We start from the raw sequence: 15,911 nt of genomic DNA, 5'->3' as shown, positions 1-15,911 counted from the left end.
CTATTTTGAGAATTTTTTGAAAAACTAAATTATTTAAGTAAAAAAATTATAATGTATATACCTTATAAAAAAAACTAGTTAAAAACTACTAGTATGAATATTTAATGGTATAAGATAAAAACTAATTAAAATATAAATGAAAATTTGAAATCCTAAATCACCAAAACGCGGCTACATTTTCAAGTGGGATTGTTGGCGGGTTCATTTCACAAAATAATAAATTTACACCTCATCAATCGCCCGCAATCTTTCCACCAATCAAAATCAAGCATTTTAAATCCAACGCTCTATCTTTTAAGTCCTCCTCTCACACGGATTGTTACAAATCCAACGGTTTGAATTAAGTAAACGTACCCTATATAATATTCGAAACTTTCATTTCTCCAACAGCATTCACATTCACCTTCAACTTCACATTCAGCTTAATCTAAACTCAAGAAATTTCAGCCATGTCTGGAAGAGGCAAGGGAGGAAAGGGTCTTGGAAAGGGAGGAGCCAAACGTCACCGTAAAGTTCTCAGAGACAACATTCAGGGAATTACAAAGCCCGCCATTCGCCGTCTCGCAAGACGTGGTGGTGTGAAACGTATTAGCGGTTTAATTTATGAAGAAACTCGTGGTGTTCTCAAGATCTTTCTTGAGAACGTGATTCGTGATGCTGTTACTTATACCGAGCACGCTCGACGTAAGACTGTTACAGCGATGGACGTTGTCTACGCACTCAAGAGACAGGGAAGGACTCTTTACGGCTTTGGCGGTTAGAATATTACGGATTGCTGTATCAATTAGGGTTTGTTGTTCGAATCTCAATGTTGATATGTATTGTGTAAGATTTCTCGAGTATTAGCATTGACAAGGGTTTTTGCTTTTCTCTAGTTGTTAATCAATGTTTTGTATTTTCGATCTTTTTCGATTCTTATTCTCTGTTGTGACTTTTTGTTAATTGCGTGGTAATTAATTTCAAATCGTAGGTATAATTGAACAAATACATTTTGAGATTGAGATTTCGATAAATCAAGATCAATTTATCATTTCCCATTCTTTTGAGCTGCTGGATTATGCTTTCAAACTTAGTATTCTCTTTTATAAAGAAAAAACTTGGCATGCTCTGTTTTTACAAATTTTATAGATTTGGTTATACTTTATCTGAAATGAAATTTAACTTATTTCTAAATGTTTGTCATTTGAAGCCTACCTTCATGACCACGTGGTAGCATCCAATTATCATTTCAAATTTTTAACTTCTCCTGCCTGATCGTCAACTGGCCAAGTTTATTGATTAAAATATTTTCAATCTTCATGATTTTTTATTAGTTAAGTCGTTAATGGTGGAGGACGTTATATGGTTTATTTCCTTATCTTAGCTTTGTAATAGATGTGTATATACGTTAGTCTGTCAATAACAGTCATCTAATGTATTTGTTATATGATTTCAACCAGAGTATTTTACTAGCGTAATGTACAACTGATAGGGAGAATGTGCTTAGTGCTCATATAGGATGCAGGAGCTTTTGTTTGTGTGATTTACATGGAATTGGTGAATGTCTCCCTTTTCAAATATTCGACAAGAAAATACAGGAAGCTTCATGGGTTGGATATTGAGAGTATTGGATGATCAAATTCAATTTTGACGGTCATGCCCAATTTAGACAACCTAACTGATATTTTTGCATTTGAGTGATATCGATTTATCATATATTACTTTTCTTGGGTTCAATAAAACTATCCCTACTCATATTTTCTCAAGCGCAAACTTTTGAAGGACGAAGTGATTAACTTAAATAAGTAGTAATTTTTAGGGTCATCTTTGGTAATGAATTCTTCAAGAATTGTTCGGGACAAGTTCTTTAAGTGTTGTTTGGGGCAAGTTTTTTTGGATGAGACTTAGATATTCGACTTCCTCAATCGAGACATGAATAGTCGAGTCCTTCAAGTTCTGATAATCGAATCCCTCAGACAAAACTTTGATAGTCGAGTCCCTCATACAAAACTTAAATGATTTTGGACAATTTGAACCACCATGTCCAATTTGTTACATAAAATGGGTCATGGATACTAGTTCGGGAAACCATACCCAATTTGGACAACCATGCCCAATTCGAGCGACCTTACCCATATTATTGCATTTGAGTCTGATCGATTTATCATGGACCGTCCCTTTTTGGCCCAATGAAATTATCATAGTCTAGGTTTCAATCCAAAATGTCTCCTAGCCACTAATGATGATACTTCATTGACCACCACTCAGTTGACCACCATTCAACCTCTAACGATAACACACTCTAAATTCCATTTTGTTTCACCATCAACAATGTCAAATCGATCATACCGGTGATGTTAAATAACAATTCCAATATCTATCACTCATGGTTAACCCTCTTCAAGGTTCAAGCACATGTCACATTGTGCTTGATTACATCATTTTTCCTATCAATGAGGAAGCAATGAGGAAGCTCCTAAATAATAACCATTATTTAGTGTCCACTATGAGACCTCATAAAAATTGAATTGGGTCACACTCACTTAAATTTATGTTAATACAATCACCTTCTAAGATGGTAATAGTTATAACTACTAGTAACAACAATGACCAAAACACCATATAAAAAATGTTAGATGTTATGGGAAAATTATTTCGTCAAAACGAAACTCTACAAGATAATGTTCATAATCTTCAACAACAATATCAACTCGATAACGATGAGTATGAAAGGATATATGCCCTTGATCCTCAACCTTTCTTTGTCGAGATCTAGGACACACTTGTTCTAGATAACTTCAAGACGCTCTCCTTGGTGACTTTCAATGAAAAAAGTGGCCTACAAGAACATATTACCACCATTAATACTCAAATGATGATAATTGGTGCAACATAATCATTCAAATGAAAAATTCTTTTTGGAATATTGAAGGAGACAACTTTGCGTCTGTATATGAAACTTCCTAGGTTCTCCATCACCAATTATCAAGACCTCTCAAGAAAACTAATTCACCATTTTTCTTTAAGCAAACTCCACAAAGTGTCTACCCTAAGCCTATTCAACATTTGACAAATACATGCAAAGTCCTCGTGAGAATATATGGAGAGGTTCAATGAGGCTACCATAAAGGTGAGAAATCTCATTCATAAAATGTTTGTACGAGCTTTCTAAAATGGACTTAAAGTTTGCCACTTCGTTGAGTGTCTCGCCTAGAAGCTAACAGACTCGATGGAAGAAATCATGGCAAGGGAAGAATGTTACATGAAGATAGAGGAAAAAATGTTTAAAAAAAGGGCCATAGACGCAAGTCAGCGGAGTAATGAAAAGCCCGAGTCTTCCATCCATCATAGAAATTGCTTCACAAAGTCAATATGAATTAAATACACTTTAAACTAGCTAAAAGGCTCGTGGAGAATTATACACCATTGAACACCAAACAAGTGTAGATATTACAATAAGTTTACCATACCAAAGCCATCCCGGACCTTCCAACGCCAAATGGGAAATGATGGGGAGTGATCCCAAGAAGTATTGCAAATACCATAAAGTCATGGGCTATCATACAAATAAATGTCACCAACTCAAGAGAGAGATATAATGCATCATTCAAGAGGGCCACTTGAGAAGGTATGTCCAAGGGAGATCATATAACTTAGAAGGAAGACCAAACCAACTTAGGCAAGATCATCCTAGGAGTCCATAATCAAGAGAGGATTTGCAGCTCCTATAACTTAGGACTCTTTCGAGAAATTGAAGTTAAATCCAACGCATTTATAATCATTCAAAATCTCTTTGATGTGTCTCTTGGTCAAACATGTACAAGCTTTTGGATATATTTTAATCAAAACATATTTTGTAGTTAGCAATAACCTTAAGCAATAAAAGTTATATTTCTTGTGGTGAATGCTCCCTCCTCTCATAACATAATCATTGTTAGACTCGTGCTCAACACTCTGAAATAATGTTATCCATACTCTATCTAGCCATAAAGATCCCCTAGATAATGTTCATATATCAGTAGTAAAGTGAGACTAATAGGTCACTCAAAAATGTTCATTGAAATCAAACGCTTATACCATTAACTTTGTGGACCTAGATCCTAGGGAAGAATATATAGAATACAAAATAGTACCGATAGAGGAAAAAAATATACAAATTTTCCATAAGTTTTCAAACCACAAAGATAGACACCTCTCTGGTACAATACAAAGGTGGCGAAATTGTATGGTTGCTCCAAGATAATATGGATATATTCATATGGGCATCATCACACATGCTTGTTATAGATGCCAACATCATTTGTTAGTGTCTTTCCCTTAACGCCTACTTTAAACTTGTTATTCAAATCTTTAGGTCCTTTATGCGAGTGATTGTTTCATTCCCCAACTCCATTCTAGGATCTAAACTTGTAACATCCATTTCCTGCGTGCCTTGATGTGGAATGGTTGTTGCTGTCATATCTTATCTTCTCATTTTGACTTGTGTGATATCTTGGTCTCCTTGGACGACTCTAATTAGCCTGTTGGGTATTGGATACTTCATACTTAAATAAAAAATGGATAAGATAACCCCAGTAGGTTGAGGCTGGGCCACCATACGATGAGGTTGTATGACGACTGTAGCGGGGTATTCGTTACCATTAGAGATATTGACTAAATCCAAGGTAAATCATACAAGTCGAGTCGCCACCGCACTTCTATTTATCCAAAGGAATGGTTAGAAAGCGAACAAAAACCTAAAAGTTTTATCGAATCAAAAACTAGTAAAAATGTCAGAGATCTGGGTAAGGGGGTTGGTTATGCAATGGGAAGGTGTTAGGCACCCAAAACATCCTAGGTACTCCTAGGGAGCCCTTTTCACATTTGTTGCAAAGGTTATTGTTTTTGTGAAAATTTATTTGTGCAAACATGATTGAAGGGATGAGAAAAAGTGTGTATGTTTATCTAATGTACTACTTACTAAAGGAAGGGTCAAAAGAAAATGACTCGCACGGATATCGCATCCATTGCATACGTATCTCATCTGAACCTGAGAATCAGAGTCTTCGTAGCTCGGCTACCTATGGGTTAGGGGTTAGTGTGCTCGCTAAGACATCGCGTCTTATGCCTACGTATCTCATCTGGGATGAAAATCAGAGCAAAACGTAGTTCGACTAACTACGGGTTAAGGGTTTTGGGTGAACGACGTTACTACGCAATCTACCGGATGCTCGACCTTTGGAGACTTACTCGCCTATAGTAGAAGGAGTAAACGTGTTCTTAGGAGAAGAAAAATCAATGAGTTGTTTGCGTTTTAGGAACGCTCATGCAAAAGGGCAATCCTAGGCTAGAGAACCGCGCTACCTTACTAGGCCTGCAACAGGGGAATACAAAACAAGCATGCATAAGGTAAACACGCCAACGGAGGGCAGGTCAGTACAGGTGATCGGAATAAACCTCTAGGTGGTATCCCACAAATAAAGTGGAATACCAAGAAAGCCATCTCTGCAAGAGTCACGTGAGTCCTTACAAAAACTCAACAAAAAGGTTAGAGTAACAAGATGTAATCAGGGGAAAACAATGTCATGGCAAACACAAAACAGGTTAGGGCAAACAGAAAAAACAAATACTGTCGCGACCGCTGCTGCGTCGCTTAGCGAAGACTTAGCGAAGCCTCGCTACGTGCTCGCCTAGCGAAGGTGCTAGCGAGCGCCTGCGGGTTTTGGGTTCTTCATGGATAACAGTACGATCTCAGAAACCCCAAACCTCACGACATCCATCTCGGAAACGAAGCGGTTAAACATTCAAGGTATTGTTCTATACATTCATGCCTATCTAAACACGTGGGCAAAACCTGGCGATACTTCACACATTCCGAGCATTCAAGTTGAAAATAATGGGAATAAGGGCAAACCTGATTAGGGAAATCGATAAAAATCGAATGGCACGGCGGGGTTTGCAAAGCGATGTTAGGGTTTACGTGAGGCGGAGGCGAAAAAGTGTGTGAGTCAAAGTGAACCTTTCATAGTTGCTTGGAGGTTGCTGCAGATTGGTTCGCCTCTCTCCTTTTCTCTCTTTTTCTACTCTTTCTGTCCAGCTTTGTCTCTCACTGATTATCCACCCCCTTTGTTTCAATGAAAACTCTAGTATTTATAACTGATTTCCTGGCTTTGTGGGCTCAACTGAGGCCCAAAACTTTCTGTTATTTTCTGAAAACGCGTGCTCTTCGCCTAGCGAAGGATCTGCTCGCCTAGCGAGCATGACAGTTCAGTTCGCTTAGCGAACCATGCTGCTCGCCTAGCGAGCATGACAACTCAAAAACAGATTTTTACTCTTTCAAGATTAGCATTCTGAATGATGAATAGATCCCATTGGAACATGTTGGAAGTGAGCCACATCATTCCCCTGTGCTTTTGGTTAGTAAACAAAAATAAGAGAAACAATGATATATAATTCAAGCATGCTTGATGATCTCACACCAATCACAAGGAGTCCCACCCAAAGGCAAAGGGAACCAAGATTCTTATGATCCTTGAGGCTATGCAAATGCAATGTTATGATGCCATGGGGGATCTTAGGGCCAAAATTGGGGTCTTACAGATTCCCCTATTTAAGGTCATTCTAGCCGGAGAAGTGAAGGTTAAAATCTTCGTCTCGACGATGTAGAATGGGCTTAAATAATAACAAAGAGACGAATTTTAGTCCCTAAGAGACCTCATGATGCAAATGTAGGTATGAAAAATGGTAACACTCTGTGGAGATATGTGTCCACAAAAGCAAAGAAATCAGAAACCACTGATAATCCATATGAGCAATTCACTCCATGGGACCAAGACCCTGGGGACTCTTATGGGGATAAAAAAAGAACTGCGTGAGCAGGGCACGACTCAAAATTGGGGAGCAGAATTCCAAAGGGAATAAACCAATGGGAAGACTCGAACTGACTCGAAGACGCCCGTATTGGGGAATATGCCAATACAGCGAAACTATCCACAATGAATACTTCGGATAGAAATCCGGACGAAAACAATCCACTAAGGGACCTCACTGGGGATGTCTAAAAAGACTCTCCTGGGAAACAGCGAGATGGGGGTGTTACTGGTTACTGGGTAACAAGCTCAATGAGACATGTGATCTGAGCACCGGTATAAGGGTGGGAGAACAACATACTCAGGAAGGATGAATATCTAAGACCGGTATAAGGGTGAGAGATATCAATCAACCAAATCATCTGAGGAAGACCTAAAAGGTATATCTCCTCAGGAACTCTGACTCCTCAGGGGACAAAAGTCATAATAGGGAGCAGAAAGGGAGGAACATCAGGGATACCGGTTACTGGGCATATAATAGGTGACCAACCAAGACGTGAATTGGGGAATATTCCCAAGACACGCATCATCCAAATAGGGCAAAAAGCAAACTCGATTAAGGGATGGACATTCGATTTCCAAAACAGGGATACGAATCTTACTCAACAGGGGAAGAACAAAAGGCTTCGACCACAGAGCGCATGAGATATATTATCTATTACTGTCAGAACGTAGATAATACACTCGCATGGAAAATTATCCACAATCGGTTACTGGGTTAATAAAGGATAAATCGACCGAAAAGAAAAGGCATCGGGATACCGAAACTAGGTATATAATGATGACCAATTCAGGGGAGAAACAAACATTACCGACAACCGGTATGAAAGATGACTTGTTGGGGATAAATTGTCTAATCAGAGTAATTATCCAAAAGAAGGAGGGGATATCAATACCAAATATTGGATAATGATAACCATCAAGGAGGGGATTACATCTACCGGATACCAGGTAGAAAACCACGGAAAAGTAACTGTCATCAACTTAGGATGAACAAAAAGGTTAACTATGCAAAGGAGAGAAAATAGGGTTTACAACTACCGGTATGAGGGTAGAGAACCACAGACTCCGTCGGGGATAATAATTACTAATTATTGAGCAATTATTCATTTACCGCGGGGAAACAAGAAAAAAGTCTCAAGAGATCGATCTAGGATCAAACTAGATAGGCGCACCAAATCAAGACTTGTCCCGGTGAGGATATAGCTCAATGGGGAAAACCATCCCAATATATGTGTTAGGAAGGAACAAAAACAATCAACATCCACGAGGATATAACCCGGTGGGGAATGTGGAAGAAAGGATAGACGCTTTATGCCTATGGAGCTTACTCAATATGGAGAGATCAGATACACACATCTGCTTGGGGAAATATCACCAAATAGCAGGAAACAACAAACAACGAATATATGGCAAAGAATGTGACATGAATATCTAAATGTTATAATTATGCATGTATATGTGTGGTTTATGTATGATGTATGCTAACAAACAGACGTATCTAACACAACCAGGTCTAGGAATCAACTACCCGGTACTACATCTCAAGAGAGAAAGCCAAGTTCACCGGGGAGTATCCAATCTGCTAGGGATCAGAGATACCAGAAAGCAAAGAACTTTGCAAGGGATGAATCATCAATCATTCCAGCTGGGGACGAGAGTTATCACAGACAAGGTCCACCACACCAACAACTCTATTGGGGAATTTATCCGAGGAGATAAAGAACTTATCGGGATCAGCCACCGAATATCGCTCTTGCCCAAAGAGATCCAAGCTGCTGAAGAAGAAAGATTGCTACTCTGCTGAAGGGAAGAGAGGTGACTCTCAACAAGCAATCCACTCGGTAGGATAAACCACAAAAGGTTCCGGAGGGAGGAGATACAGTCATGCCAGGAATATGGACAAAAATCTTACGCTGTTGGGGATCGTACCACCCTTGGGAGAGCACTGAGGATCTCCTAAGTATCCTTTCGTCATTGTGAATGTTCACTTTGTTTAAAAACAAATTATGAAAATTTGATCGTTTAAAACAATGATATTTTTTTAATCAAAACATGCAAAACATTTGTTGAATAGAAACAGATAAGAATACCAATAATTGGATAAAAGGCTCAAATTTATTTGATAGAATGGTAGTCTGCGAATGGCAAGACTCCATAGATCTTTACAAATTTGAAATTGGTGATATATATTGGAAAAGGGCTACATTGAACATAATGACCATTTCTCCACCAATTCTGAATCCGATGTATTTGAAGCTTTGGTTGATAATGAGCAAGAATCTCTGAAGGACGACAGTTGTAGAACAAAGTCTTGTCAGGATGCAGTTACTTGCCAAATCCCTAATTTTTGCCTAGATTGCCCCAGGATGAGGTACTCAATCTAGCGGGATACATATATCATTATTATATATTTTTTGTGTCTCTAGCTTTTGCCTGGGTCGCCCTTTCGGGTTTTCAATCCACCGAGACGCTCATTTTTGCCTAAGCCGCCCTTTCGGGTTTTCAACTTAGCGAGCTATTCAGTTTTTATTTTCATTTTTTAGGCGAAGTATTTCTTGACTGCATCTGAATTCACAGGGCGAGTGAAATCCTCCTCATCCATAGTTGTAAGTATCAAAGCACCGCCTGAAAAGGCTCTCTTAACAACATATGAACCCTCATAGTTTGGAGTCCACTTGCCCCTGGAATCGGGCGCGAAAGACAAGACTTTCTTGAGCACAAGGTCACCTTCTCGGAACACACGAGGCTTGACCTTCTTATCAAAAGCTTTCTTCATCCTCTGCTGATATAACTGACCGTGGCACATGGCAGTCAATCTCTTTTCTTCTATCAAGTTCAGCTGGTCATAATGACTCTGAACCCATTCAGCATCAGTCAACTTGGCTTCCATCAAGACTCTCATTGATGGGATCTTCACCTCTATTGGGAGTATAGCCTCCAATCTTGACTTAGCGATCATATCGTCAACGTACACCTCAATATCCTTGTGCATCATGTCATGGAACAAGGTGGTCATAACTCGTTGATACGTGGCTCCGGTGTTCTTCAAACCGAAGGGCATCACTCGATAACAGAATGTTCCCTAAGGTGTGATGAATGTTGTCTTCTCCATATCCTCGGGTGCCATTTTAATCTGATTATATCCGGAAAATCCATCCATAAACGAGAAGACTTTGAATTTAGCTGTATTATCTACCAACATATCAATATGTAGTAGTGGAAAATCATCTTTCGGACTAGCTTTATTCAAGTCTCTATAGTCCACACACATCCGGAATTTTCCATCTTTCTTAGGCACGGACACAATATTGGCCACCCATTGAGGATATGTAGAAGTCACCAGAAACCCCGCATCAATCTGCTTCTGAACTTCCTCTTTGATCTTCACTGCCATATCAGGATGAGTTCTTCTGAGCTTCTGCTTCACAGGCACACACTCAGGCTTCAAAGGTAGGAAATGTTGCACAATATCTGTATCTAGACCTGGCATGTCTTCATACGACCAAGCGAAGACATCAACATATTCTCGTGGTAATTCAATCAACCTCTTCTTGACAGATTCTTCCAGGAGTGCCCCAATCTTCACCTCACAAACATAATCTTCAGACCCCAAGTTGACTGTTTCCAGATTCTCAAGATGCGGCTGAATGATCTTCTCTTCATGCTCAAGTAGCCGGGTGATCTCATCAGGAATCTCTCCAACATCGTCTTCTTCTGCCCCAAATACAGGGAATTCAAAATTGGGAGATGGTGTTGGGTCATTATGTTCAATGGGTCTAGAAATCAGCCTGCATAATGATTTTGGATATGAAAAGCTTTAGAATTCAAACAAGGCAATCATTATGCAGATGAAAAGATTGATTTTATTCTATTTTTGAGGTTTTATGTGATCACCAATTTCATGCAAAAAGCAAAAAGGGAAAATAATTGGAAAAACAAACATTTAACATGAATTTATTGAATGAAAATATCATTGCATTTATGCGCCAACAATGTCATCACTCCTCCTTTTGGCGTGGGAGAAGGGTTTTCAAACAAAGTGATTATTACGTTGACTTATGGACAACTGTTGGAATATCCACATCAACCCAATTGTTGCAGACCCCACCAGGGATGATGAAGTTGCCAGAATCCTTTGTATCTTCTTCTAAAACGGCAGCAGCCTCCTCATCTAGACCAGTGTGGATGAAACCTCCACTCTTGAATAACCCTTGCTTGTTGAAAGTACCAGAAGAAAAACCTATGCCAGCCCGAGACTCGTTGTCTTCTAACTCAATCATTTTTCCTAAACCAGTGGTTGCACCACGCTCAATGGCCAACTTTGCATCTTTGTAGGAAGCAAATGAAGGAGTTCTCTTCTCAATAGGCTCAGCTATAGATAAAGCTTGGAAAGGAGTTCCAATTTCAACCTCAGCATCTATATAAGAGAAGGAAGACAAATGGCTAACCAGGAGAGCCCTTTCTCCCCCTACCACCACCAGCTTCTTGTTTTTCACGAATTTTAATTTCTGGTGTAGGGTGGACGTCACGGCGCCTGCCTCGTGAATCCATGGTCTGCCTCTTGCTCTAAATGATCCATCAATCTTGAAATGTTGGCTCTAGTGTAGTACCGGTGAGTCAACTTGTCTTCAAAATAAATGAAGGACACAGAGTTAGACCACATGGCAAGGGACCGGAAACAAAACCTGCTTATGCATATGATGCATGCAATGTTTGTGCATATGATTTGTTTTTTATTTCAAAGGAACTTTAGAGTTTTATTTGCAAATTTTGGAAATATTAAGCATTTTATCGCATATGGAAATATCTCATCAAATAATATCAGGGAAAAGAAGTACAACATCGTCAATCATATACAAGAGAAAAGGAAAATAATCGTCTTATGGATCCCTAGAAACAATCATCTAAAGCTCGGGACACAGGAAGATAAGATGCGCGAAGCCTCTTCACCTCCCTCTCGTAGGCTGCCTCCATATCGGCCTTCTCTTTGACGAGTCGATCATACCTCCTCTTCCAGAACTTAGAAGACTGAGGAAGTAGAGAAGTCCATACATCATCAGGGTCATCAATAACCTGATGCTCAAGAAACTCAATCAACGCATCCTTCTCCTTAATCTGCTGAAGCAACTCTTCACGTTCACGGATCCAGGCACGTGAACGGTCTTCGTCTCTCAACTCCTCTACTCCTTGATTAGGGAGGGTTGAGGGCCCAGCCATAATCATAGGTGTAGGTCTCGGATACTCGTAAGGCATGAGATACTCATACGCCCTCTTCCTAACCCAAACAGTGTAAGGCTCCAAAGCGATGCAATTCTTAGGACCCAACTCTTTCCTTCCTTTCCTATGAATCTTGCGCCAAGCGCGGACCATCCTACTCTTCAAGCCTTGGGGATCTTTACCCTCCTGAAATAATACACCCTCTAATAGAATGTTATTGGGGAATAACACTAGTCCATAGATGAGAAGTACAAATATGGCTTCGAAGGCGTCCTCACTCATGGCCTTCTCATACATAGTAGCTTGAGCAATGAGGAACTCAGAAGGGAGACCTTGAATTCCTCCTTTGGTAGTCATATGAGCACCAACTAGAGATTCATCTATGTGTAACATGTCTGCTATCTCTTGAGAAGTAGGAACCCTTTCCAAGCCACTGAACGGCAACTGATCCAGAACAGGTATACCCACAAGATAAGCATACTCCTCAAGGGTATGCAAAAGCTGGAAATCCGGAAACGTGAAGCAACGGTACAAGGGATCATAAAACTGCACCAATACTCTCATTAATCCTTCATCCACCTGAGTAGTCAGAAGAGGAAGAATCTTCCCGAAACGAGCTTTGAAACCCAATGGATCTAATACATAGGATGTCAGATTCCTTAACTCTTTCAAGTCCGGTTGTCTGAAACTGTACTTCTTTGTATTCCTTCTTTGTTTTTCCATGTCTGAAATTTTTTGCAAATAAACCCCTTAAGTTCTTTGAAAATTTTCTTATTATTTTGATGATATAAATGCAAATGGGTGCATGAATGCATGAATGCAACAATCACACTCAAGGATCAAGCAAAGCACACCAAACAAAGGTCATGGGATGGATCATGTTATCCTTAAACCATCCATTTTGGTGGATTATGGTTTACACCTTATCAACACCCAAGTTCCATTGATATTAAGGATACCTGAACGGATCAACCATGAATCAAGGGTTTGTTGCAAGTCATGAGCATGGAGTTTAGGTTAAGAACTACCCAAAGGGAGTGTACTAAGGTTTAAACCGGCCAAACATGTTCTACAAAAGGTTCCCATAGTCATCATCCCATCTTTTGGATATTATCGGAGAAACGACTACTCGTATTCCAAAAATATTCTCAAGAGAGACTCTTATGAGTGTAGTATCGCGTAACAATCGTATCAAATCTTACACTTGAACGACTTTCGCACTACATCCTACGAATAGGCCAAGATAGGCTTGGTAAACTAAGGTTCTTGGCTTCTAGGGTTCATATTGGAAAGAGTAATGTCTAACCACAACTACTTGTGTGACATTATTGATCCCAACATGACCTCCACCAAGTGAATGAACTCGCAAGTCAACTTGCTAAGGAATAACTCCACACAAGTCAACAAGACTATGCCATTCTCCTATCCTAGGTGCACTCGAGTTCGGGTATAGAACTCATCTCACAAAGATCACCAAGCATACAAGGAATTAATATTCAAGCAATTCAATCATTACATACAATACAGTAATCCCAAATTGCACAAAAATATGTCACACAAAAAATATACAATACAATACAACAAATATGAAAAGTAGGCAAAACCCACTAGGATGTTTCGGTCCCCAGCAGAGTCGCCACTTTTCTGTAGCGGGGTATTCGTTACCATTAGAGATATTGACTAAATCCAAGGTAAATCATACAAGTCGAGTCGCCACCGCACTTCTATTTATCCAAAGGAATGGTTAGAAAGCGAACAAAAACCTAAAAGTTTTATCGAATCAAAAACTAGTAAAAATGTCAGAGATCTGGGTAAGGGGGTTGGTTATGCAATGGGAAGGTGTTAGGCACCCAAAACATCCTAGGTACTCCTAGGGATCCCTTTTCACATTTGTTGCAAAGGTTATTGTTTTTGTGAAAATTTATTTGTGCAAACATGATTGAAGGGATGAGAAAAAGCGTGTATGTTTATCTAATGTACTACTTACTAAAGGAAGGGTCAAAAGAAAATGACTCGCACGGATGTTGCATCCATTGCATACGTATCTCATCTGAATTTGAGAATCAGAGTCTTCGTAGCTCGGCTACCTATGGGTTAGGGGTTAGTGTGCTCGCTAAGACATCGCGTCTTATGCCTACGTATCTCATCTGGGATGAAAATCAGAGCAAAACGTAGTTCGACTAACTACGGGTTAAGGGTTTTGGGAGAACAACGTTACTACGCAATCTACCGGATGCTCGACCTTTGGAGACTTACTCGTCTGTAGTAGAAGGAGTAAACGTGTTTTTAGGAGAAGAAAAATCAATGAGTTGTTTGCGTTTTAGGAACGCTCATGCAAAAGGGCAGTCCTAGGCTAGAGAACCGCGCTACCTTACTAGGCCTGCAACAGGGGAATACAAAACAAACATGCATAAGGTAAATACGCCAACGGAGGGCAGGTCAGTACAGGTGATCGGAATAAACCTCCAGGTGGTATCCCACAAATAAAGTGGAATACCAAGAAAGCCATCTCTACAAGTGTCACGTGAGTCCTCACAAAAACTCAACAAAAAGGTTAGAGTAACAGGATGTAATCAGGGGAAAACAATGTCATGGCAAACACAAAACAGGTTAGGGCAAATAGAAAAAACAAATACTGTCGCGATCGTTGCTGCGTCGCTTAGCGAAGGCTTAGCGAAGCCTCGCTACGTGCTCGCCTAGCGAAGGTGCTAGCGAGCGCCTGCGGGTTTTGGGTTCTTCATGGATAACAGTACGATCTCAGAAACCCCAAACCTCATGGCATCCATCTCGGAAACGAAGCGGTTAAACATTCAAGGTATTATTCTATACATTCATGCCTATCTAAACACGTGGGCAAAACCTGGCGATACTTCACACATTCCGAGCATTCAAGTTAAAAATAATAGGGATAAGGGCAAACCTGATTAGGGAAACCGATAAAAATCGAATGGCACGGCAGGGTTTGCAAAGCGATGTTAGGGTTTACGTGAGGCGGAGGCGAAAAAGTGTGTGAGTCAGAGTGAACCTTTCAGAGTTGCTTGGAGGTTGCTGCAGATTGGTTCGCCTCTCTCCTTTTCTCTCTTTTTCTACTCTTTCTGTCCAGCTTTGTCTCTCACTGATCATCCACCCCCTTTGTTTCAATGAAAACTCTAGTATTTATAACTGATTTCCTGGCTTTGTGGGCTCAACTGAGGCCCAAAACTTTCTGTTATTTTCTGAAAACGCGTGCTCTTCGCCTAGCGAAGGATCTGCTCGCCTAGCGAGCATGACAGTTCAGTTCGCTTAGCGAACCATGCTGCTTGCCTAGCGAGCATGACAGCTCAAAAACAGATTTTTACTCTTTCAAGATTAGCATTCTGAATGATGAATAGATCCCATTGGAACATGTTGGAAGTGAGCCACGTCATTCCCCTGTGCTTTTGGTTAGTAAACAAAAATAAGAGAAACAATGATATATAATTCAAGCATGCTTGGTGATCTCACACCAATCACAAGGAGTCCCACCCAAAGGCAAAGGGAATCAAGATGCTTATGATCCTTGAGGCTATGCAAATGCAATGTTATGATGCCATGGGGGATCTTAGGGCCAAAATTGGGGTCTTACAACGACGAGGCGTCTACTACGAGTTGCTTAACCTTAATTGTCTTTTACGCTCATGTCTGACCCAAATGTTGTTTTTGTGGAACCTTATTTTGTAGGTGATATGATATTAACAAGGACATTTACTTTGATGATGACAACGATTATGACATTTATGATGACAACTACAGTATTACGATAAGTCAATCATGAATGGTTAAACAAACAAAGATGCAAACTTTATCTTTAGGGCTTGATAAACTTGATTATCTGGTGATGGAAAA

The 15,911-nt window shown here is 39.9% G+C and overlaps 1 protein-coding gene across 1 annotated transcript; it reads left to right on the top strand.

Annotated features, from left to right (window-relative positions):
• The first annotated feature begins 377 nt into the window (after window positions 1-377).
• Window positions 378-905, top strand: LOC127092249 (histone H4). The gene has a single exon (XM_051031100.1). The coding sequence runs from the start codon at window positions 450-452 to the stop codon at window positions 759-761; it is 312 nt and encodes a 103-aa protein (XP_050887057.1). The 5' UTR covers window positions 378-449; the 3' UTR covers window positions 762-905.
• The last annotated feature ends 15,006 nt before the right edge of the window (window positions 906-15,911 follow it).

This window comes from Lathyrus oleraceus, chromosome 6, assembly GCF_024323335.1.
Source record: "Lathyrus oleraceus cultivar Zhongwan6 chromosome 6, CAAS_Psat_ZW6_1.0, whole genome shotgun sequence".
Lineage (NCBI taxonomy): Eukaryota > Viridiplantae > Streptophyta > Magnoliopsida > Fabales > Fabaceae > Lathyrus > Lathyrus oleraceus.
This window is presented reverse-complemented; position numbering and strand designations above follow the sequence as displayed.